Raw genomic sequence first — 26,697 nt, 5'->3', positions numbered from 1 at the left:
ATCAGGTTGTCCCACGGTGGGGCTCACAGTCTTCATCCCCATTTTCCAGATGAGGTAACTGAGGGCCAGAGAAGTTAAATGACTTGCCCAAAGTCACCCAGCTGACGATTGGCAGAGCTGGGATTTGAACCCATGACCTCTGACTCCATAGCCCGGGCTTTTTCCACTGAGCCACGCTGCTTCTCTAAATAAATGAACAAACGAAGGAATGAAATCCGATTGAAAAGAAAAGTCGGGTCTGCCTTACCGTTCTGCGTGGGAAGGAGCACGGTGGTGAGGATTTCATCGACCAGGTTTTTCAGCGGGTCCGTCTGCGAGAGGGGGACAGGATGGGCGTGATATTAATACTGATAATTCTGGTATTTGTTAAGCGCTTACTATGTGCCAGGCACTGTACTAAGCCCTGGGGTGGAGACCAGCAACAAATCCCTATCCCCCGTGGGACTCACTGTCCCCATTTTCCAGATAATAATAATAATAATAATGGCATTTGTTAAGTGCTTACTATGTGCAAAGCACTGTTCTAAGCACTGGGGGGATACAAGGTAAGCAAGGTTGTCCCATGTGGGGCTCACAGTCTTCATCCCCATTTTCCAGATGAGGTGACTGAGGTGCAGAGAAGTGAAGCGACTTGCCTAAAGTCACCCAGCAGACAAGTGGCAGAGCCGGGATTAGAACCCATGACCCTCTGACTCGCAGGTCCGGGTTCTTTCCACGGAGCTGGGGCCACCCGCATCATTCATTCATTCAGTCGTATTTATTGAGCGCTTACTGTGTGCAGAGCACTGGACTAAGCGCTTGGGAAGTACAAGTTGGCAACATATAGAGACGGCGGGCTCACAGTACCCAACCACCCGCTTCAATCAATCAATCAATCAATCAATCAATCAGTCATATTTACTAAGCGCTTACTGTGTGCAGAGCACTGTACTAAGCGCTTGGGAAGTCCAAGTTGGCAACATATAGAGACGGTCCCTACCCAACGACGGGGGAGACAGACGACAAAACAAAACATGTGGACGGGTGGCAAGTCATCAGAATAAATAGAAGTAAAGTGCTCCCCAGCACTCAGTCCAGTGCTCCGCACTTAGCGAGCGCTCAATAAATATCCTCAACAGATGGGAGAAGCAGCGTGGCTCAGTGGAAAGAGCCCGGGCTTTGGAGTCAGAGGTCGTGGGTTCAAATCCCGGCTCTGCCAACTGTCAGCTGGGTGACTTTGGGCAAGTCACTTCACTTCTCTAGGCCTCAATTGCCTCATCTGTCAAATGGGGATGAAGACTGTGAACCCCCCGTGGGACAACCTGATCACCTTGTAACCTCCCCAGCGCTTAGAACATTCATTCATTCATTCATTCATTCATTCACTCATTCAATCGTATTTATTGAGCGCTTACTGTGTGCAGCACACTGTACTAAACGCTTGGGAAGTACAAGTTGGCAACATATAGGGATGTTCCCTACCCAACAGTGGGCTCACAGTCTAGAACAGTGCGGGGCACATAGTAAGCGCTTAACAAATACCAACATTATTATTATTTGTACTTCCCAAGCGCTTAGCACAGTGCGCTGCACACAGGAAGCGCTCAATAAATACGATTGAATGAATTGATTTCCCTTCATTCAATCGTATTTTATTCATTCAATCATAATTGATTTCCCTTGACCCTAGAGGGTCTCTTCGTGGCAGGGGGAGGGGGAGGAGAGCCCCTGAGACCCCCATTCATTCATTCATTCATTCATTCAATCGTATTTATTGAGCGCTTACTGTGTGCAGAGCACTGTACTAAGCGCTTGGGAAGTCCAAGTTGGCAACATTCACCCCAGCTCCAAGAGGGGCTGATCCGGAAGGAGAAACTCACCTTGAACAGGCCGATGTTGGATTTAATCAGATGGATCCGATCAGACCTACGACGGGAATCACAAGGAAAATCTCCGTCACCACGAGCCGGAGGCCAAGGTTCAGTGCTGAACGTTTACCAGATTCATTCAATCGTATTTACTGAGCGCTTACTGTGTGCAGAGCACTGGACTAAGCGCTTGGGAAGTCCAAGTTGGCAACATAGAGAGATGGCCCCTACCCAACAGTGGGCTCACAGTCTAGAAGGGGGAGACAGACAACAAAACCAAACATATTAACAAAATAAAATAAATAGAATAGATATGTACAAATCATCATCATCATCAATCGTATTTATTGAGCGCTTACTGTGTGCAGAGCACTGTACTAAGCGCTTGGGAAGTACAAGTTGGCAACATATAGAGACAGTCCCTACCCAGCAGTGGGCTCACAGTCTAAAAGGGGGAGACAGAGAACAAAACCAAACATACTAACAAAATAAAATAAATAGAATAGATATGTACAAGTAAAATAAATAAATAGAGTAATAAATATGTACAAACAAACATATATACATATATATGTACAAATAAAATAAATAAACAAATAGAGTAATAAATCCGTAGAAACATATATACATATATACAGGTGCTGAGGGGAAGGGAAGGAGGTAAGGCGGGGGAGAAGGGGGCGTTGAAGGGAGGAAGAGAGTTTAGTACAGAGCTCAGCCCGGCGTAAGCGCTCAGCAAATACCGCCGCTGGATCGCTTGGTCGTTATTTCATCCCCACTTGTATTCTGATGGCGGAAATCCTTACTTGATTCCTTTTAAATTGAGTTTAATCTTGTCTTCATCAGTGAAGAACCGGCCCTCGGAGCTGGACTCCTGAAATCAAAAGTGCCCACACTTTAGGATGAGAAGGGGAGAGAAAATAGCAAATTAAAGGGGAAAAACCTCTCTGACCAACGTCTACATGGCTATTTTGTGGACTGCCATTTTTGAACCCTGTCCAATGTCTACGTGGCCATTTTGTGGCCCGCGATTTTGTTCCCTAACCTATATGTGGCCTACATATGGGGCGGGGGGTGGGGGGCATCCAACTTGTACTTCCCAAGCGCTTAGTCCAGTGCTCTGCACACAGTAAGCGCTCAATAAATACGATTGAATGAATGAATGAATGAATACAAGGTGATCAGGTTGTCCCATGGGGGGCTCACAGTCTTCATCCCCCTTTTCCAGATGAGAGAACTGAGGCCCAGAGAAGTGAAGTGACTTGCCCAAGGTCACACAGCGGACAAGGGGCGGAGAGGGATTCGAACCCATGACCTCTGACTCCAAAGCCCGGGCTCTTTCCACTGAGCCACGCTGCTTCTCTGATGGTGGTATTTGTTAAGCGCTTACTAGGTGCCAAGCACAGTCTTCTAGACTGTGAGCCCACTGTCTGGTAGGGACCGTCTCTATATGTCGCCAACTTGTACTTCCCAAGCGCTTAGTACAGTGTAACAAATGTCATTATTATTATTATTATTGTTATGTGGCCATTTTCTTGGCTGCCGTTTCGTCCCTCAGCCAACATATTTGTGGCCATTTTCCTTCAATTGTATTTATTGAGCGCTTACTGTGTGCAGAGCACTGTACTAAGCGCTTGGGAAGTACAATTTGGCAACCTATAGAGATGGTCCCTACCCGACAGCGGGCACACAGCCTAGCCATTTTGTGGGTGGCCGTTCCGTTCCTCAGCCACTTGATACGCGGCTGTTAAAGCCCGGGCTTGGGAGTCAGAGGTCATGGGTTCGAATCCCGGCCCCGCCACTTGTCAGCTGTGTGAACTTGAGCAAGCCACTTCACTTCTCTGGGCCTCAGTTCCCTCATCTGGAAAATGGGGATGAAGACTGGGAGCCCCACGGGGGACAACCTGATGACCTTGTATCCCCCAAGCGCTTAGAACAGTGCTTTGCACATAGTAAGCGCTTAACAGATACCATCATTATTATTATTATTACTTAGTGGCTGTCATTTTGGCTGGCCGTAAATTTCCTCCTGCCCTGGCCCTCCACCGCCATTCCCGCCTCAGGGTAGCCCGGGCTACCCTGCGTGGTTCAGTGGAAAGAGCCCAGGCTTTGGAGTCAGAGGTCATGGGTTCAAATCCCGGCTCTGCCAGTTGTCAGCTGGGTGACTTTGGGTGAGTCACTTCACTTCTCTGGGCCTCAGTTCCCTCCTCTGTCAAATGGGGATGAAGACTGTGAGCCCACAGTGGGACAAGCTGATCACCTTGGAACCTCCCCAGCGCTTAGAACAGTGCTTTGCACATAGTAAGCGCTTAATAAGTGCCATTATTATTATTATTATTACGATTACTGGCGGGTCGGTCGGGCACTCACCACTCCCAGTGTGAAAAGAGGGCGAACCGCCTGGCTGTTGGTGAACAGCTCAATCAGGTTCAGCTGGGCCACGTTGGCACTGCCATCCTTCAGTGAGATCACCGGGGCCTCTTGCGTTGTGACCTTCAGGATTTCGGACTGGGTGAGGCTTTTGGCAGTCTGTAATAATAATAATAATAATAATAAAATAATAATAATAATAATGATAGTATTTGTTAAGCGCTTACTGATAATGATGATGGTATTTGTTAAGCGCTTACTATATGCAAAGCCCTGTTCTAAGCGCTGGGGAGGATACAAGGTGACCAGGTTGTTCCATGTGGGGCTCACGATCTTCATCCCCATTTGATAGATGAGGTAACTGAGGCACAGAGAAGTTAATAATAATGATAATAATAATGGCAGAAGGCCTCACCTCCTCCAGGAGGCCTTCCCAGACTGAGCCCCCTCCTTCCTCTCCCTCTCCATCCGCCCCACCTTACCTCCTTCCCTTCCCCACGGCACCTGGATATATGCATATATGTTTGGACGGATTTATTACTCTATTTATTTATTTTACTTGTACATATTTATTCTACGTATTTTATTTTGTTAATATGTTTGGTTTTGTTCTCTGTCTCCCCCTTCTAGACCGTAAGCCTGCTGTCGGGTAGGGACCGTCTCTAGATGTTGCCAACTTGGACTTCCCAAGCACTTAGTCCAGTGCTCTGCACACAGTAAGCGTTCAATAAATACGATTGAATGAATGAATGCAAGGTGATCGGGTGGTCCCATGTGGGGCTCACAGTCTTCATCTCCATTTTACAGGTGAGGTAACTGAGGCACAGAGAAGTTAATAATAATATTAATAATAATAATGGCATTTATTAAGCGCTTACTATGTGCAAAGCACTGTTCTAAGCACTGGGGAGGATACAAGGTGATCAGGTGGTCCCATGTGGGGCTCACAATCTTCATCCCTATTTTATAGATGAGGTAACTGAGGCACAGAGAAGTTAATAATAGTAATAATAATAATAATGATGATGGCATTTATTAAGCACTTACTATGTGCAAAGCGCTGTTCTAAGCACTGGGGAGGATACAAGGTGATCAGGTGGTCCCATGTGGGGCTCACTATCTTCATCCCCACTTTCCAGATGAGGTCACTGAGGCCTGGAGAGGTGAAGTGACTTGCCCAAGGTCACACAGCTGACAATTGGCGGAGCCGGGATTTGAACCCATGACCTCTGACTCCCAATGCATAATCATTCATTCATTTCATCACTCAGTCGTATTTATTGAGCGCCTACTACGTGCAGAGCACTGGACTAAGCACTCGGAAGAGTCTGATAGAACAACAGAACAGCAGGTACATTTCCTGTTCTGTTCTGAACAAAACAGAACAACATTGAGCCCTGCTGCTTCTCTAATAATGGCATTTGTTAGGCGCTTACTATGTGTGAAGCACTGTTCTAAGCGCTGGGGAGGTTACAACAACAACCTGATAGAACAACAGGTACATTTCCTCCCCACGATGAGCAGACAGTCTAGAGGGAGAGACAGATGTTAATAATAATAATAATAATAATAATAATAATAATAATAATGGCATTCATTAAGCGCTTATTATGTGCAAAGCAATAAATTACAGATATAATGATGACATTTATTAAGCACTTACTATGTGCAAAGCAATAAATTACAGATATAATGATGACATTTATTAAGCACTTACTATGTGCAAAGCACTCTTCTAAGCACGGGGGAGGATACAAGGCGATCAGGTTGTCCCACGGGAGGCTCACAGTCTTCATCCCCATTTTCCAGATGAGGTAACCGAGGCACAGAGAAGTGACTTGTCCTAGGTCATCCAGCTGACAATTGGCAGAGCCGGGATTTGAACCCATAACCTCTGACTCCCAAGCCCGGGCTCTTTCCACTGAGCCACGCTGCTTCTCTGGATGTACATAAGTGCTGTGGGGCTGGGCCGGGGGTGCTTACTATGTGCCAGGCACGGTAGTAAGTGCTAGGAGGGATGCAGGCTAGTCAGATTGGACCCAATCCATGTCCCACACGGTTCTCCCAGTTTTCATCCCCATTTTCCAGATGAGGGACCTGAGGCCCAGAGAAGTGAAGTGACTTACCCAAGGTCACACAGCTCGACTCCGGCGGAGCCGGAATCGATTGATTAACCCAGCGGGTGCCAGCCTTGGGACAGCCTGATCACCTTGTGACCTCCCCAGCGCTTAGAACAGTGCTTTGCACATAGTAAGCGCTTAATAAATGCCAGCATTATTATTATTATTATTATCCCCCCCACCCTACCTCCTTCCCCTCCCCACAGCATGTATATAGCGCTGCAGTGCTCTTACAGTGCTCTGCACATAGTAAGCGCTCAATAAATACGATTGATGATATAGCACTTCACTTCTCTGGGCCTCAGTTACCTCATCTGTCAAATGGGGATTAGGACTGTGAGCCCCCCGTGGGACAACCTGATCACCTTGTAACCTCCCCCGCGCTTAGAACAGTGCTTTGAACATAGTAAGCGCTTAATAAATGCCATTATTATTATTATTATTTTGGCCTGGAGAACAAGGGCCATGGTGGTCCCTCACAGACCGTTCAGTGATGATGACGGCATTTATTAAGCGCTTACTATGTGCAAAGCACTGTTCTAAGCGCTGGGGAGGTTCCAAGGTGATCAGGTTGTCCCACGGGGGGCTCCCAGTCTTCATCCCCATTTGACAGAGGAGGGAACTGAGGCCCAGAGAAGTGAAGTGACTTGCCCAAAGTCACCCAGCTGACAAGTGGTGGAGGAGGGATTTGAACCCGTGACCTCTGACTCCAAAGCCCGGGCTCTTTCCACTGAGCCACGCTGCTTCTCCAGTGGAGGGCCCCGCCTCAAGATGGTGGCCCCGGGGAGGAGGAGGAGGAGGAGGAAGGAAGGTGGAGGGGAGCGATGGAGAGGAGGAAGGGAGGAAGGAAGGGAGGAAGGAAGGAAGGAAGGAAGGAAGGAAGGAAGGAAGGAAGGAAGGAAGGAAGGAAGGAAGGAAGGGAGGGAGGGAGGGAGGGAGGGAGGAAAGGAGGAAGGAAGGAAGGAAAGAAATCAAGGAAAGGAAAGGAAAGGAAAGGAAAGGAAAGGAAAGGAAAGGAAGGAAAAGCAGCAGCAGCATGGCTCAGTGGAAAAAGCCCGGGCTTTGGAGTCAGAGGTCATGGGTTCAAATCCCGGCCCTGCCAATTGTCAGCTGTGTGACTTTGGGCAAGTCACTTCACTTCTCTGGGCCTCAGTTCCCTCATCTGGAAAATGAGGATGAAGACTGTGAGCCCCCCGAGGGACAACCTGATCACCTTGCAACCTCCCCAGCGCTTAGAACAGTGCTTGGCACATAGTAAGCGCTTAATAAATGCTTTAAAAAAAAGTGGGGAGGCCAGACCCTGTTTCATGGCAGTGATGAACATGTGGCCTCTCTAGGGCCAACGTTTTGTCCCCTAGCCGCGTTGCTCAGTGGCAAGAGCCCAGGTTTGGGAGTCAGAGGTCATGGGTTCAAATCCCGGCTCTGCCAATTGTCAGCTGGGTGACTTTGGGCAAGTCACTTCCCTTCTCTGGGCCTCAGTTCCCTCATCTGGAAAATGGGGATGAAGACTGTGAGCCCCCCGTGGGACAACCTGATCACCTTGTAACCTCCCCAGAGCTTAGAACAGTGCCTTGCCCATAGTAAGCGCTTAACAAATGCCATTACTAGAGAAGAAGCGTGGTTCAATGGAAAGAGCACGGGCTTGGGAGTCAGAGGTCGTGGGTTCAAATCCAGGCTCCGCCAACTGTCAGCTGTGTGACTCGGGGCAGGTCACTTCACTTCTCTGGGCCTCAGTTCCCTCATCTGGAAAATGGGGATGAAGACTGAGAGCCCCCCCCATGGGACAACCTGATCACCTTGTATCCTCCCCAGCGCTTAGAACAGTGCTTCGCACTTAGTAAGCACTTAACAAATGCCATTATTAGAGAAGCAGCGTGGTTCAATGGAAAGAGCCCGGGCTTGGGAGTCAGAGGTCACGGGTTCAAATCCCGGCTCTGCCAATTGTCAGCTGTGTGACTTGGGGCAGGTCACTTCACTTCTCTGGGCCTCAGTTACCTCATCTGGAAAATGGGGATGAAGACTGTGAGCCCCCTGTGGGACAACCTGATCACCTTGTAACCTCCCCAGCGCTTAGAACAGTGCTTGGCACATAGTCAGCGCTTAACAAATGCCATTACTAGAGAAGCAGCGTGGTTCAATGGAAAGAGCCCGGGCTTGGGAGTCAGAGGTCGTGGGTTCAAATCCAGGCTCCGCCAACTGTCAGCTGTGTGACTCGGGGGAGGTCACTTCACTTCTCTGGGCCTCAGTTCCCTCATCTGGAAAATGGGGATGAAGACTGTGAGCCCCGGTGGGACAACCTGATCTCTTTGTATCCTCCCCAGCGCTTAGAACAGTGCCTCGCACTTAGTAAGCACTTAACAAATGCCATTATTAGAGAAGCAGCGTGGTTCAATGGAAAGAGCCCGGGCTTGGGGGTCAGAGGTCGCGGGTTCAAATCCCGGCTCCGCCAATTGTCAGCTGTGTGACTTGGGGCAAGTCACTTGACTTCTCTGGGCCTCAGTGACCTCATCGGGAAAATGGGGATGAAGACTGGGAGCCCCACGTGGGACAACCTGGTCACCTTGTATCCTGAACAAGTCAGCGCTTAAAGTGTGGCTATTTTGTGGGCCGTCGTTTTGGTCCCTAGCCGACAAGCACGTGTGGTCATTTTGTGGGCTATCATTTTGTCCCCCGGCCAAAGTATTTGTGGCTATTTATGCGCCGCTACTTCGCCCCTCAGCTGAGGGGAATGCGGTCGTTTCATCCGTCACCTTTCGGATCCGTAGTGGAGCCCGGGGCCTGCTCACCTCGGGGTTCGTTTTGATCAGTTCCGACTTGAGCCGCTGCCCCAGATCAGGAAGCTGGAAGAGAAGGGCAAGGATCAGCCCTAGTGCTACCCTTTAAGAGCTCAGTACAGCGCTCGGCATACGGAGAGCATTCATTCAGTCATATTTATTGAGCGCTTACTGTGTGCAGAGCACTGGACTAAGCACTTGGGAAGTCCAAGTTGGCAACATCTAGAGACGGTCCCTACCCAACCGCGGGCTCACAGTCTAGAAGGGGGAGACAGACAACAGAACAAAACATATAAACCAAATAATAATAATAATTATAATGGCATTTATTAAGCGCTTACTATGTGCAAAGCACTGTTCCAAGCACTGGGGAGGTTACAAGGTGATCAGGTTGCCCCACGGGGGGCTCACAGTCTTCATCCCCGTTTGACAGATGAGGGAACTGAGGCTCAGAGAAGTGAAGCGACTTGCCCAAAGTCACACAGCTGACAAGGGGCTGAGCCGGGATTCGAACCCATGACCTCTGGCTCCCAAGCCCAGGCTCTTTCCACTGAGCCACGCTGTTTCTCTAGGCAGGGACTGTGTCTATCAGCTCTGGACTCCCCCAAGAGCTTCTATGACTGCTAATAATAATAATAATAATGGCACTTATTAAGCGCTTACTATGTGCAAAGCACTGTTCTAAGCGCTGGGGAGGTTACAAGGAGATCAGGTTGTCCCACGTGGGGCTGACAGTCTTAATCCCCATTTTCCAGATGAGGGAACTGAGGCTCAGAGAAGTGAAGCGACTTGCCCAAGGTCACACAGCAGACAGGTGGCGGAGCTGGGATTCGAACCCATGACCTCTGACTCCAAAGCCCGGGCTCTTCTCCACTAATACCACCATTATTACCCCTTCCACTCCTCCTACCAGAGAAGCAGCGTGGCTCAATCAATCAATCCTATTTATTGAGCGCTTACAGTGTGCAGAGCACTGTACTAAGTGCTTGGGAAGTACAAGTTGGCAACATATAGAGACGGTCCCTACCCAACAGTGGGCTCACAGTCTAGACAGTGGAAAGAGCCCGAGCTTGGGAGCCAGAGGTCATGGGTTCAAATCCTGGCTCTGCCAATTGTCAGCTGTGTGACCTTGGGCAAGTCACTTCACTTCCCCGGCCTCAGTGACCTCATCTGTAAAATGGGGATGAAGACTGTGAGCCCCTCGTGGGACAACCTGATCACCTTGCATCCCCCCCAGCGCTTAGAACAGTGCTTCGCACATAGTAAGCGCTTAACAAATGCCATTATTATTATTATTAACAAATGCCATTATTCATTCATTCATTCAATCGTATTTATTGAGTGCTTACTGTGTGCAGAGCACTGTACTAAGCGCTTGGGAAGTCCAAGTTGGCAACATATAGAGACGGTCCCTACCCAACATCATCATCATCATCAATCGTATTTATTGAGCGCTTACTGTGTGCAAAGCACTGTACTAAGCGCTTGGGAAGTAAAAATTGGCAACATATAGAGACAGTCCCTACCCAACAGTGGGCTCACAGCCTAGAAGATTATTATTATTACTATCAGCTTTATCACTACCCGCTCAACATCAGAGTCCTCGACTTTACGTCGTGACCTTGGGGGTATCGGACTGGGTGGGACACTTGTGGCAGCCTACAATAATAATAATAATTAATAATAATAATAATGGCATTTATTAAGTGCTTACTATGTGCAAAGCACTGTTCTAAGCGCTGGGGAGGCTACAAGGAGATCAGGTTGTCCCACAGGGGGTTTACAGACTTAATCCCCATTTTCCAGATGAGGGAATTGAGGCCCAGAGAAGTGAAGTGACTTGCCCAAAGTCACCCAGCTGACAATTGGCAGAGCCGGGATTCGAACCCATGACCCCTGACTCCAAAGCCCGGGCTCTTTCCACTGAGCCACGCTGCTTCTCTATCATAATCATTTATTCGTGTATTCATTCAATTGTATTTAGTGCGTGCCGACTGCGCGCAGAGCCCTGAACTAAGCGCTCAGGAGAGCCCGATTGAAAATAAACAGGTACATTTCCTCCCCACAGCGAGCTGCCAGTCTAGAAGGAGAGACCGGTGTTAAAATGTGCAAATAAATTACAGATATGTACATAAAAGTGCTGTGGGGCTGCGAGGGGGGTGCTTACTATGTGGCAGGCACTGTACTAAGTGCATCTGGGGGAGATGCAAGCTAATGATGATGATGATGGTGGTATTTATTAAGCGCTTACTATGTGCCGGGCACTGTTCTAAGCGCTGGGGGAGATACAAGGTGATCAGGTTGTCCCACGTGGGGCTCGCAGTCTTCATCCCCATTGTACAGATGAGGGAACTGAGGCCCAGAGAAGTAAAGTGACTTGCCCAAAGTCACACAGCTCATGAATGGTGGAGGCGGGATTAGAACCCACGACCTCCGACTCCCAAGCCCGGGCTCCTGCCACTGAACCACGCTGCTTCTCTGTTAAGCGCTTGCTAGGTGTCAGGTGCTGTACTAAGCGCTTACTATGTGCCGGGCACTGTATTATGCGCTTTCGGTGTGTCAGGCACTGTACTAAGAGCTTCCTATGTGTCAGACTCTGTACTAAGCTCTTTCTATGTGCCAGGCACTGTACTAAGCGCAGGGGTAGATAACAGCGAATCCAGTTGGGCCCTGTTCCTGTCCCACGTGGGACTCACAGTCTCAATCCCCATTTTCCAGATGAGGGAACTGAGGCCCAGAGAGGTGAAGTGATTTTCCCAAGGTCACCCATCCGACAAGTGGCTCCTGAAGCAGAAGCAGCGTGGCTCAGTGGCAAGAGCCCGGGCTTTGGAGTCAGAGGTCATGGGTTCAAATCCCACTCCACCAATTGTCAGCTGTGTGACTTTGGGCAAGTCACTTCATTCATTCATTCATTCAATAGTATTTATTGAGCGCTTACTGTGTGCAGAGCACACTGTACCAAGCACTTGGGAAGTACAGGTTGGCAACTTATAGAGACGGTCCCTACCCAACAGTGGGCTCATAGTCTTAACTTCTCTGTGCCTCAGTGACCTCATCTGTAAAATGGGGATTAAGACTGGGAGCCCCCCGTGGGACAACCTGATCACCTTGTAACTTCCCCAGCACTTAGAACAGTGCTTTGCACATAGTAAGTACTTAATAAATGCCTTTATTATTATTATTAATCAATAAATCATATTTATTGAGCGCTTACTGTGTGCAGAGCACTGGACTAAGCGCTTGGGAAGTCCAAGTTGGCAACATAGACGGTCCCTACCCAACAGTGGCCTCACAGTCTTAACTTCTCTGTGCCTCAGTGACCTCATCTGTAAAATGGGGATGAAGACTGGGAGCCCCCCGTGGGACAACCTGATCACCTTGTAACTTCCCCAGTGCTTAGAACAGTGCTTTGCACATAGTAAGCGCTTAATAAATGCCATTATTATTATCATTAATCAATCACTCGTATTTATCGAGCGCTTACTGTGTGCAGAGCACTGGACCAAGCGCTCGGGAAGTCCAAGTTGGCAACATATAGAGACGGTCCCTACCCAACAGTGGGCTCACAGTCTTAACTTCTCTGTGCCTCAGTGACTTCATCTGTAAAAGGGGGATTAAGACTGGGAGCCCCCCGTGGGACAACCTGATCACCTTGTAACTTCCCCAGCACTTAGAACAGTGCTTTGCACATAGTAAGTACTTAATAAATGCCTTTATTATTATTATTAATCAATAAATCATATTTATTGAGCGCTTACTGTGTGCAGAGCACTGGACTAAGCGCTTGGGAAGTCCAAGTTGGCAACATAGAGAGACGGTCCCTACCCAACAGCGGGCTCACAGTCTTAACTTCTCTGTGCCTCAGTGACCTCATCTGTAAAAGGGGGATGAAGACTGGGAGCCCCCCGTGGGACAACCTGATCACCTTGTAACTTCCCCAGCGCTTAGAACAGTGCTTTGCACATAGTAAGCACTTTATAAATGCCATTATTATGATTATTATTACTGAGGTTGAACCCACTCCATGTCCAGTCTGGTCATCGGTCAGTACCCGGGACGGGCGAGGCGGCCCCAAATCCGGCCCCCCCCCCCAAGTCGGTCCATCAATCAATCAATCGTATTTATTGAGCGCTTACTGTGTGCAGAGCACTGTACTAAGCACTTGGCTTGGTACCCCCACGCCCCTCCCCGGGGGCAGGGATGGGGAGGAGACCCCGCTTCTCACCACGGAGTTGATGCGGACGGAATAAGTCTCGGGGGGCAGGGTGACCCCCAGGACCCCGTTGACGACGTCTTCTCCCACTACCATGTTGATGGTGGATTGACCCATCTGGGGAATGGGTAACGTCCCGCCGGACGGATTCGACATCCGATTCACCAGTCCTTTCCCATCCGTCAGCAAGGCCTGAAAAGACGCGGTAACAAGAATCGTGACGATGGTATTGGTTAAGCGCTTACTATGTAGACTGGAGAGCCCGTTGTTGGGCAGGGGCCGTCTCTCTATGTTGCCAACTTGGACTTCCCAAGCGCTTAGTCCAGTGCTCTGCACACAGTAAGCGCTCAATCAATACGATTGAGTGAATGAATGAATGAACTAGTGAGCCCGTTGTTGGGTAGGGACTGTCTCTATATGTTGCCAATTTGTACTTCCCAAGCGCTTAGTACAGTGCTCTGCACATAGTAAGCGCTCAATAAATACGATTGATGATGATGATGATGATGAGTTATTTTATTTTGTTAATATGTTTGGTTTTGTTCTCTGTCTCCCCCTTCTAGACTGTGAGCCCACTGTTGGGTAGGGACTGTCTCTCTATGTTGCAAACTTGGACTTCCCAAGCGCTTAGTACAGTGCTCTGCACACAGTAAGAGCTCAATAAATACGATTGAATGAATGAATTCTATTTATTTTATTTTGTTAATATGTTTGGTTTTGTTCTCTGTCTCCCCCTTCTAGACTGTGAGCCCACTGTTGGGTAGGGACCGTCTCTCTATGTTGCCAACTTGGACTTCCCAAGCGCTTAGTACAGTGCTCTGCACACAGTAAGTGCTCAATAAATACGATTGATTGATTGAGCTCTGCACACAGTAAGCGCTCAATAAATACGATTGATTGATTGAATGGATGAAAAAGACAGGAAAGGTTAGCATCTCTCCCCGGCCCGCGTCGGAGGCTGTGATACTCACCCCCAGAGTAATCTGAACTCCTTTATCCACGATCGTGGAAGACAACACCTCGAACTCAAGGTCGCTGGATCCGACCGGCACGGGGACTGCAGAGAGATGAGGGAAAGGAGCCACGAATCCCCGGCTATCCCATAGGTCACCCACCACGCAACCACGCGCCGCACGTCGTTCGTTCACTCAGTCGTTATTGAGCACTGTACTGAGCGCTTGGGAGAGTCCAAGAGAACAATCAACAGGCACATTCCCTCCCCTCAACGAGCTGACGGTCTTGAGGGGGAGATGGACGTGAAGAGGAATGAATAAATGAGGGATGTGAGCGGCGTGGGGCTGGGATGGGGGGAAGAAGAAAGGGAGCGAGTCGGGGTGATGTGGAAGGGAGTGGGAAAAGAGGAAAGGAATAATAATAATAATAATAATAATAATAGCAATAATAATAATGATGGCATTTATTAAGCGCTTACTATGTGCACTGTTCTAAGCGCTGAGGAGGTTACAAGGTGGTCAGGTTGTCCCACGTGGGGCTCACGGTCTTAATCCCCATTTTCCAGGTGAGGTCACTGAGGTACAGAGCTGGGGAGGTTCCAAGGTGATCAGGTTGTCCCACGTGGGGCTCACAGTCTTAACCCCCATTTTCCAGATGAGGGAACTGAGGCCCCGAGAAGTGAAGTGACTGGTCCAAAGTCACCCAGCCGACAAGTGGCGGAGCCGGGATTTGAACCCGTGACCTCTGACTCCAAAGCCCGGGCTCTTTCCACCGAGCCACGTCGCTTCTCAGCAGTCAGGGAAGGCTTCTTGGAGGAGGAGATGGGCCTTCGATAAGGCATTGAAGGGTGGGAGAGGCATCGTCCGTGGGATTTGAGGAGGGTGGGAATGCCAGGCCGGAGGCGGGATGTGGGTGAGTGGGATGAGATGGAGGCCCAGGGAGAAGGTTCCTCCTTCCCCTCCCCACAGCACCCGTATATATGTTTGTACCTATTTATTACTCTATTTATTTGTACATATTTATTCTATTTTTTTGACTTTGTTAATGTGTTTTGTTTTGTTGTCTGTCTCCCCCTTCTAGACTGTGAGCCCGCTGTTGGGGAGGGACCGTCTCTCGACGTTGCCAACTTGGACTTCCCAAGCGCTTGGTCCAGTGCTCTGCACACAGTAAGTGCTCAATAAATACAACTGAATGAATGGATTAATTACTCTATTTATTTTACTTGTACATATTTATTCTATTTATTTTATTTTGTTAATCTGTTTTGTTTTGTTGTCTGTCTCCCCCTTTTAGCCTGTGAGCCCGCTGTTGGGTAGGGACTGTCTCTCGATGTTGCCAACTTGTACTTCCCAAGCGCTTAGTCCAGTGCTCTGCACACAGTAAGTGCTCAATAAATACGATTGAATGAATGAGTGAATGAATTACTCTATTTATTTTACTTGTACATATTTATTCTATTTATTTTATTTTGTTAATATGTTTTGTTTTGTTGTCTGTCTCCCCCTTCTAGACTGTGAGCCCGCTGTTGGGTAGGGACCGTCTTTCGATGTTGCCAACTTGTACTTCCCAAGCGCTTAGTCCAGTGCTCTGCACACAGTAAGTGCTCAATCAATACGATTGAATGAATGAATGAATGAATTACTCTATTTATTTATTTTACTTGTGCATATTTATTCTATTTATTTTATTTTGTTAATCTGTTTTGTTTTGTTGTCTGTCTCCCCCTTCTAGACTGTGAGCCCGCTGTTGGGTAGGGACCGTCTCTCGATGTTGCCAATTTGGACTTCCCAAGCGCTTAGTCCAGTGCTCTGCACAGAGTAAGCGCTCAATAAATACGATTGAATGAATGAATGAATGAATTACTCCATTTATTTATTTATTTTACTTGTACGTATTTATTCTATTCATTTTATTTTGTTAATCTGTTTTGTTTTGTTGTCTGTCTCCCCCCTTCTAGACTGTGAGCCCGCTGTTGGGTAGGGACCATCTCTCGATGTTGCCAACTTGGACTTCCCAAGCGCTTAGTACAGTGCTCTGCACACAGTAAGCACTCAATAAATACGACTGAATGAATGAATGAAAGGTTGGCGTGAGGGGAGGCGAGTGCGAGGGCCGAGCTGGAGAAGCAGCGTGGCTCAGTGGAAAGAGCCCGGACTTTGGAGTCAGAGATCGTGGGTTCAAATCCTGACTCCACCCCTTGTCATCTGGGTGACCTTGGGCAAGTCACTTCTCTGGGCCTCAGTTCCCTCATCTGGAAAATGGGGATGAAGACTGTGAACCCCACGTGGCACAACCTGATCACCTTGTAATCTCCCCAGCGCTTAGAACAGTGCTTTGCACATAGTAAGTGCTTAATAAATGCCATTATCATTATTATTATTATCAGTGGGTAGAGCCCAGGGTTTGGGAGTCAGAAGGTTGTGGGTTCTAATCCCAGATCATTCATTCATTCATTCAATCATATTTATTGAGCGCTTACTGTGTGCAGAGCACTGGACTAAGCGCTTGGGAAGTACAAGTTGGCAATATGTGGATCAGCCACATTTCTGCGGTGTGACCACGGGCAAGTTATTTCACTTCTCTGTGCCTCAGTTCCCTCATCTGGAAAATGGGAATTAAGACTGTGAGTCCCATGTGGGACATGGGCTGACTGACTTGTATCTCCCCCAGCGCTTAGAACAATCGCCCGTTATTTAACAAATACCACAATTATCATTATTATTATTTTCTGAACCTCAGTTCCCTCATCTGGAAAATGGGAATGAAGACTGGGAGTCGTGGAACATGGACTGTGTCCCAACTGATGAGCTGGGATCTCCCCCAGCGCTTAGTACAGTGCCCCAACACTTGTAAGCGCTTAATACCACAATTATTATTATTTTCTGGACCTCAGTTCCCTCATCTGGAAAATGGGGATGGAGACTGGGAGTCGTGGGACATGGACTGTGTCCAAACTTAAGAGCTGGGATCTCAGTACAGTGCCCCGGCACATTGTAAGCGCTTAACAAATAATAAATAATTATAATAGCATCATAATAATTATAATATTATGTTATTACATCATATTACATATTATAACATATACTGTTAGATTATATGTTATATATTATTATATTATAATGATGATAATAATTGTAATAATGATAATGATAAATAATAATACCACAATTATTATCATTTTCTGGACCTCAGTTCCCTCATCTGGAAAATGGGGATGAAGACTGGGAGTCGTGGGACATGGACTGTGTCCGAACTGATGAGCTGGGATCTCAGTACAGTGCCCCGGCACATTGTAAGCGCCTAACAAATAATAAATAATTATAATAGCATCATAATAATTATAATATTATATGTTATTATATCATATTACATATTATAATATATACGGTTATATTATATGTTATATGTTATTATATTATAATGATGATAATAATTGTAATAATGATAATGATAAATAATAATACCACAATTATTATCATTTTCTGGACCTCAGTTCCCTCATCTGGAAAATGGGGATGGAGACTGGCAGTCGTGGGACATGGACTGTGTCCAAACGTAAGAGCTGGGATCTCAGTACAGTGCCCCGGCACATTGTAAGCGCTTAACAAATAATAAATAATTATAATAGCATCATAATAATTGTAATATCATATGGTATTATATCATATTACACATTATAATATATACTGTTATATTATATGTTACATGTTATTATATTATAATGATGATAATAATTGTAATAATGATAATGATAAATAATAATACCACAATTATTATCATTTTCTGGACCTCAGTTCCCTCATCTGGAAAATGGGGATGGAGACTGGGAGTCGTGGGACATGGACTGTGTCCAAACTTAAGAGCTGGGATCTCAGTACAGTGCCCCCGCACATTGTAAGCGCTTAACAAATAATAAATAATTGTAATAGCATCATAATAATTGTAATATTATATGTTATTATATCATATTACATATTATAATATATACTGTTATATTATATGTTATATATTATTATATTATAATAATGATAATAATTGTAATAATGATAATGATAAATAATAATCCCACAATTATTATCATTTTCTGGGCCTCAGTTCCCCCATCTGGAAAATGGGGATGAGGACTGCGAGCCCTACGTGGGACATGGATGGCGTCCAAACTGATGAGCTTATATCTTCCCCAGCGCTTAGTACAGTGCCTGGCACAGAGGAAGCACTTAACAAATAGCAAAAAAAAAAAAGGGAATTTCTCGCCCATCCTGTATTGCCCCTTTGTGGATGGAGTCAGAATGACACTCTATGGAATAGTCAGTCGCACTTATTGAGCGCTTACTGTGTGCAGAGCACTGTACTAAGCGCTTGGGAAGCACTAGTCGGCAGCTAATGCTCTTCCTCTGTGCAGAGCGCTGTACAAAGCACTTGGGTGAGTCCACTACAGCGGAGTTGGGAGGCAGATTTCCTGCTGACAGCGAGCTGCCGTCCTACCAATCAGTGGTATTTATTGAGTGCCTATCATCATCATCATCAATCGTATTTATTGAGCGCTTACTGTGTGCAGAGCACTGTACTGAGCGCTTGGGAAGTCCAAATTGGCAACATACAGAGACAGTCCCTACCCAGCAGTGGGCTCACAGATCTAGCAGTGTGGCCTAAGGATCACATTTACTGAACTCCCAATTATGTGCTGAGCACTGTACTGAGCGCTTGGGAGAGCCCAGTGTAACAGAGTTAACACGTTCCCTGCCCACAGTGAGCTGACAGTCTGGAGGGGGAGACAGGCACGAATATAATAATAATAATAATAATAATAATAGGATTTATTAAGCGCTTACTATGTGCAAAGCACTGTTCTAAGCGCTGGATATAAATACAGAATTTATCATCTCTAATGTAAGGAATTCTATCCGCGCTTAGAACAGTGCTTTGCACATGGTAAGCGCTTAATAAATGCCATCGTTATTATTATTAGATATTATAAATTACAGAAGGCAGGACGTCCTGGAGAAAATAGAGCCATAGAGTCGTTAGGAATCAGGAACGACAGGATGGCAATTTATAATAATAATAATATTAATAATAATAATAATAATGGATATGTACATAATAATAATCAAACAATCCACTGTAGATAATCATAATGGTGACATTTATAAGCGCTTAGTACAGTGCTCTGCACACAGTAAGCGCTTAATCAAACAATCCACTGTGGATAATCATAATGATGGCATTTATAAGCGCTTAGAGCAGTGCTCTGCACACACTAAGCGCTTAATAAATATGATTGAATTTATTAAGTGTGCAAAACACTGTTCTAAGTGCTGATTAATAATGATAGTATTTGTTAAGCGCTTACTATGTGCCAGGCACTGTTCTAAGCGCTGCGGGAGATACAGGGTGATCAGGTTGTCCCAAGGGGGGCTCACAGTCTTCATCCCCATTTTGCAGATGAGGGAACTGAGGCCCAGAGAAGTGAAGCGACTGGCCCAAAGTCACCCAGCTGACAGTTGGCGGAGCCGGGATTTGAACCCATGACCTCTGACTCCAAACACGATCCCTGCCCACAGTGAGCTGACAGTCTGGAGGGGGAGACAGGCACGAATATAAATACAGAATTTATAATATATAGTGTAAGGAATTGTATCAGCGCTTAGAACAGTGCTTCAGCACTTAGAACAGTGCTTTGCACATAGTAAGCGCTTAATAAATGCCATCGTTATTATTATTATATATTATAAATTACAGAAGGCAGGACGTTCTGGAGAAAATAGAGCCACAGAGTCGTTAGGAATCAGAAACGACAGGATGGCAATTGATAATAATAATAATAATACTAATTTAAGGATATGTACGTAATAATAAGGAAATGTACTTAATTTGATTGATAATAATCAATCAAACAATCCACTGTGGATAATCATAATGATGGCATTTATAAGCGCTTAGTACAGTGCTCTGCACACAGTAAGCGCTTAATAAATATGATTGAATTTATTGTGTGCAAAGCACTGTTCTAAGTGCTGATTAATAATGATAGTATTTGTTAACCCCGGCTCTGCCAATTGCCAGCTGTGTGACTTTGGGCAAGTCACTTAACTTCTCTGGGCCTCAGTTCCCTCATCTGGAAAATGGGGATTAAAAAAGAAACCGTGAGCCCCCCCGTGGGACAACCTGATCACCTTGTAACCTCCCCAATGCTTAGAACAGTGCTTTGCACATAGTAAGTGCTTAACAAGCACCATAGTAAGCACTTACTATGTGCCAGGCACTGTTCTAAGCGCTGGGAGAGATACAAGGTGATCAGGTTGTCCCACGTGGGGCTCACAGTCTTCATCCCCATCTTACAGATGAGGGAACTGAGGCCCAGAGAAGTGAAGTGACTGGTCCAAAGTCACACATCTGACAAGTGGCGGAGGCGGGATTAGAACCCATGACCTCTGACACCAAATAATAATAATAATAATGATGGCATTTATTAAGCGCTTACTGTGTGCAAAGCACTGTTCTAAGTGCTGGGGGGGATACAGGGAGATCAGGTTGTCCCATGTGGGGCTTACAGTCTTCATCCCCATCTTATCATCATCATCATCATCATCAATCGTATTTATTGAGCGCTTACTGTGTGCAGAGCACTGTACTAAGCGCTTGGGAAGTACAAGTTGGCAACATATAGAGACAGTCCCTACCCAACAGTGGGCTATCTTCCAGATGAGGGAACTGAGGCCCAGAGAAGCGAAGCGACTGGCCCAAAGTCACCCAGCTGACAAGTGGCGGAGGCGGGATTCGAACCCATGACCTCTGACTCCAAAGGCCGGCTCTTTCCACCGAGCCACGCCGCTTCATCGTGGATGCTTCCCCTTCTCCTGGAAATATTATCCAACTTCGGCCTCACTTTCCTGTCCTGGTTCTCCTCCTCGCTCTCTGGTTACTCCTTCTCACTCTCTTTTGAGCGCTTCTTGGGTACAGAGCACTGTACTAAGCGCTCAGGAGAGTCCAATATAACAGAGGTGGTACTTGTACCCTCGTGGAAAGAACCAGCCTCGTCCGGTGGATGGAACCAGAAGGTTTGGGGTTCTACTACGGATAATAATGGCATTTGTTAAGCGCTTACTATCATCAATCGTATTTATTGAGCGCTTACTGTGTGCAGAGCACTGTACTAAGCGCTGGGTTCTAATCCCAGCAGCCCTGCCCTTTGTCTGCTGTGTGACCTTGGGCCAGTCACTTCCCTTCTCTTAGCGCAAGAGTGTTGCCTAGTGGGTAGAGCCCGGGCTTGGGAGCCAGAGGTCGTGGGTTCTAATCCCGGCTCCGCCGCTTGTCTGCTGTGCGACCTTGGGCGAGTCACTTCTCTTCTCTGGGCCTCAGTTCCCTCATCCGTCAAATGGGGATGAAGACTGTAAACTCCACGTGGGACAGGGACTGGTCCACCTTGGAAAGAGCCCGGGCTTTGGAGTCAGAGGTCATGGGTTCGAATCCCGCCTCCGCCACATGTCTGCTGTGTGAGCTTGGTCAAGTCACTTCACTTCTCGGAGTCTCAGTTCCCTCATCTGGAAAATGGGGATGAAGACCGTGAGCCCCCCGTGGGACAACCTGATTATCTGGTATCCCCTCCAGCGCTTAGAACAGTGCTTTGCACATAGTAAGCGCTTAACAAATGCCATCATTATTATTATTATTAGCTTGTATCTTCCCCCGTGCTTAGTACAGTGCCTGGCACATAGTAAGCGCTTAACAAATACCATTTTAAAAAAAATAAAGGAGTGGCTGACCTACCTTTTACGGAACTCAGTAGTTTGGCACTCAAATCGTTCAGTGCTTCACTGATGACAGGACAAAGCTGAAATACAAATATGGTTAAATATTTAAATAAAATATTCAACAAATATATGTTTATTAAATATTATTATTTATAATTAGGCTATTCTATATAATATTGTATCACATATTATTATATAATTCTATCATTATATTGAAATCACATTAAATATTGTTAAACAGTCAAATAAAATATTAAATGAATGCATACTCATTAAATATTATTATTCATAATTAGGATATAATTAGATTATTATATAATATCATATAACATATTATTATCTAATGGTATCATTATATAATGCTATCATTATATTAAAATCACATTCTAATTAATATCATAATAATTTAATTATATAATTATAATATTATTGAATGAGTATCAAATAAATATTTAATAATGCGAATTAAATATTTGTTCAACACCAATATTTAACAATATTGGTATTGAATTAATATTTAATTAGTATTATTTAACAATATACTATTATTAACTATACTATTTATTAACAATATTTGCATTGAATTAATATTTAATTAGTATTATTTAACAATATACCATTATTAACGATACCATTTATTAACAATATTTGTATTGAATCAATATTTAATTAGCATTATTTAACAATATACTATTATTAACTATACTATTTATTAACAATATTTTCATTGAATAAACATTTAATTAGTATTATTAAATATTTGTTCAGTGCAGATATAATAATATTTGTATTATTAAATATTTGTTCAATACAAATATTATTAAATATTAAACATTCGAGCCACACTTCACCCCCAGCCCCACAGCACTTAATAATAATAATAATAATAATGGCCTTTGTTAAGCGCTTATTATGTGCCAGGCACTGTACTAAGCGCTGGGCTGAGTACAAGTGAATTGGATGGGGCACGGTCCTTGTCCCCCGTGGGGCTCACACTCTTAATCCCCATTTTCCATATATGTTGCCGACTTGTACTTCCCAAGCGCTTAGTACAGTGCTCTGCACTGTACTAAGCGCTCAATAAATACGATTGAATGAATTGTCCAGATGAGGGAACTGAGGCCCAGAGAAGTGAAGTAACTGGCCCAAGTTCACGCAACAGACGATGGAGGAGGTGGGATTAGAACTCGGGTCCTTCTGACAACAGGGCCCATGCTGTAATCGATGCTATTTATTGCTATTTATTTTTTTTTTACTCTATTTATTTATTTAATTTATTTGTACATATCTATTCTATTTATTTTATTTTGTTAGTATGTTTGGTTTTGTTCTCTGTCTCCCCCTTTTAGACTGTGAGCCCACTGTTGGGTAGGGACGGTCTCTATATGTTGCCAATTTGTACTTCCCAAGCGCTTAGTACAGTGCTCTGCACATAGTAAGCGCTCAATAAATACGATTGATGATGATGATGATGATGATTGAGCGCTTTCTGTGTGCAGAGCACTGTACTAAGCTCTCAGGAGGGTCCAAAGTAACCGGATTGTAACGAGGTTATGATCCAGAGGAGGAAACCATCTCCCTATTCTTACAAGACACCACACATAATAAGCGATAGTACACTATTGTCTATTCTATTATTATTATTATTATTTACTATCGTCTATTTTATTATTATTATTATTATATATTATCATCTATTTTATTATTATTATTATTATACACTATCATCGATTTTATTATTATTGTTATTGTTATTATTATTATAAGACAGCAGCGTAGCTTAGTGGAAAGAGCCTGCGCTTGGGAGTCAGGCGTCATGGGTTCGAATCCCGGCTCTGCCACTTGCCAGCTGGGTGACCTTGGGCAAGTCACTTCATTCATTCATTCAATCGTATTTATTGAGCGCTTACTGTGTGCAGAGCACTAGACTAAGCGCTTGGGAAGTCCAAGTTGGCAACATAGAGAGACGGTCCCTACCCAACAGTGGGCTCACAGTCTAGAAGTCTCTGGGCCTCAGTGACCTCATCTGGAAAATGGGGATGAAGACTGTGAGCCCCCCGTGGGACAACCTGATCCCCTTGTATCTCCCCCAGCGCTTAGAACAGTGCCCGGCACATAGTAAGCGCTGAACAAATACCAACATTATTATTATTATTTGGTAATATAGGCTATTGCATATTATCGTTCTCATCACCATTATTATCGAATCCCGGGTTCAAATCCCGGCTCCGCCGCTTGTAATAATAATAATAGTAATGATGGCATTTATTAAGCGCTCACTCTGTGCCAAGCACCGTTCTAAGCGCTGAGGAGGTTACAAGGCTATCAGGTTGTCCCACGGGGGGTTCACAGTCTTAATCCCCATTTTCCAGATGAGGGAACTGAGGCCCAGAGAAGTGAAGTGACTGGCCCAAAGTCACCCAGCTGACAATTGGCAGAGCCGGGACTTGAACCCACGACCTCTGACTCCAAAGCCCGGGCTCTTTCCACTGAGCCACGCTGCTTCTCTGCTTTACTACGGCACCCTCCACGTGGGAAGCGCTCAGTATGTAGCACTGATTGGACCGACTGATTGTAAGGTCACCGTGGGCGGGGATCGGAGCTACAGAGCTCTGCACACAGGAAGCGCTCAATAAATACGATTGAATGAATGAATGATTATTATTATTACAGTTGAATACGACGGAATCAATCAATCATATTTATTGAGCGCTTCCTGTGTGCAGAGCACTGGACTAAGCGCTTGGGAAGTGCAAGATGGCAACATATAGAGACGGTCCCTACCCAACCGTGGGCTCACAGTCTAGAATGAATTAGATGCCCACGGGAAATCACTGTATCACATTTGCTCCCCGAGAAAGCATCAGTGCTTAGAACAGTGCTTTGCACATAGTAAGCGCATAATAATAATATTATAATAGCATATAATATAATAATATAATATATAATATAATATAATAATATATAATAATTATTATGTTAATTATTATTATTATTATTATTATTCAGTCCCCCCGCAGCCCCCAACCCCATCCCACCCCGAGGGCGAGCGGAACCCCAGGCCGGACTCTGACCTGCTTTTTGACCAGTTGAGGAAAGGCGGGAAGCAGGGTGTCGATGACCTTGTCGGCGAACAGACTGACCATGAACGAGATCCTTTAGGGAAGCAAACAGGCCCAAAGACATTACGGAAGGAAAAGTGGGAAGCAGCGTGGCTCAGTGGAAAGAGCCCGGGCTTTGGAGTCAGAGGTCAGGGGTTCATTCATTCTTTCATTCACTCAATCGTATTTATTGAGCGCTTACTGTGTGCAGAGCACTGGACTAAGCTCTTGGGAAATCCAAGTTGGCAACATATTCATTCATTCAATCATATTTATTGAGCGCTTACTGTGTGCCGAGCACTGTATTAAGGCGCCTGGGAAGTCCAAGTTGGCAACATATTCATTCATTCATTCAATCATATTTATTGAGCACTTACTGTGTGCAGAAAACTGGACTAAGTGCTTGGGGGAAGTCCAAGTTGGCAACATATTCATTCATTCATTCAATCAATCATATTTATTGAGCGCTTCCTGTGTGCAGAGCACTGGACTAAGCGCTTGGGAAGTCCAAGTTGGCAACGTATTCATTCATTCATTCATTCAATCGTATTTATTGAGCGCTTACTGTGTGCAGAGCACTGGACTAAGTGCTTGGGGCAAGTCCAAGTTGGCAATATATTCATTCATTCAGTCAGTCAGTCATATTTATTGAGCGCTTAATGTGTGCAGAGCACTGGACTAAGATGCTTGGGAAGTCCCAAGTTGGCAACATATTAATTAATTCATTAATTCATTCATTCAATCGTATTTATTGAGCGCTTACTGTGCGCAGAGCACTGTATTAAGGCGCTTGGGAAGTCCAAGTTGGCAACAAATTCATTCATTCGTTCATTCAGTCGTATTTATTGAGCGCTTACTGTGTGCAGAGCACTGGACTAAGAGCTTGGGAAGTCCAAGTTGGCAACATATTCATTCATTCATTCATTCAATCGTATTTATTCAGCACTTACTGTGTGCAGAGCACTGTATTAAGGCGCTTGGGAAGTCCAAGTTGGCAACATATTCACTCTTTCGTTCATTCAATCGTATTTATTGAGCGCTTACTGTGTGCAGAGCACTGGACTAAGCGCTTGGGAAGTATAACCTCCCCAGTGCTTAGAACAGTGCTTGGCACATAGTAAACGCTTAACAAATGCCATCATTATCCCCCCGCCTTACCTCCTTCCCCTCCCCGCAGCACCTGTATATATGTATATATGCTTATACGTATTTATTACTCTATTTATTAATTTATTTTATTTGTACATATTTATTCTATTTATTTTATTTTGTTAATATGTTTTGTTTTGTTCTCTGTCTCCCCCTTCTAGCCTGTGATCCCGCTGTCGGGTAGGGACCGTCTCTCTATGTTGCCAACTTGGACTTCCCAAGCGCTTAATACAGTGCTCTTTACACAGTAAGCGCTCAATAAATACGATCGAATGAATGAATGGTCAGTTTAGGGGCGTGGCCAGGGTTGGGGGCGTGGCCAAGGGGCGATGATTGACGCGAGCTGGGCGGTGATTGATCAGATTGGGGGCGTGGCTAGAGGTGGAGGCGTGGCCAGAGCGATGACTGACGCGCC

General features: G+C 45.5%; 1 protein-coding gene across 1 annotated transcript in view; it reads right to left on the bottom strand.

Moving 5' to 3' along the window:
- Positions 1–26,697, bottom strand: part of LOC119931330 (BPI fold-containing family B member 1-like) — a 44,375-nt gene that overhangs the window by 3,922 nt on the left and 13,756 nt on the right. Inside the window, exons 5-13 of the mRNA XM_038749926.1 lie at positions 25,107–25,188; positions 22,049–22,112; positions 14,296–14,381; positions 13,337–13,516; positions 9,124–9,177; positions 4,218–4,376; positions 2,654–2,721; positions 1,860–1,905; positions 248–311 (exon numbers count right to left, since the gene is read on the bottom strand). Coding sequence (XP_038605854.1) covers positions 248–311; positions 1,860–1,905; positions 2,654–2,721; positions 4,218–4,376; positions 9,124–9,177; positions 13,337–13,516; positions 14,296–14,381; positions 22,049–22,112; positions 25,107–25,188 — 803 coding nt within the window. The remainder of the gene's footprint in view (positions 1–247; positions 312–1,859; positions 1,906–2,653; positions 2,722–4,217; positions 4,377–9,123; positions 9,178–13,336; positions 13,517–14,295; positions 14,382–22,048; positions 22,113–25,106; positions 25,189–26,697) is intronic.

The sequence above is a fragment of the Tachyglossus aculeatus genome, chromosome 8, assembly GCF_015852505.1.
Source record: "Tachyglossus aculeatus isolate mTacAcu1 chromosome 8, mTacAcu1.pri, whole genome shotgun sequence".
Lineage (NCBI taxonomy): Eukaryota > Metazoa > Chordata > Mammalia > Monotremata > Tachyglossidae > Tachyglossus > Tachyglossus aculeatus.
The sequence above is the reverse complement of the archived record's forward strand: the minus strand, read 5'-3'. Positions and strand labels throughout refer to the sequence as shown.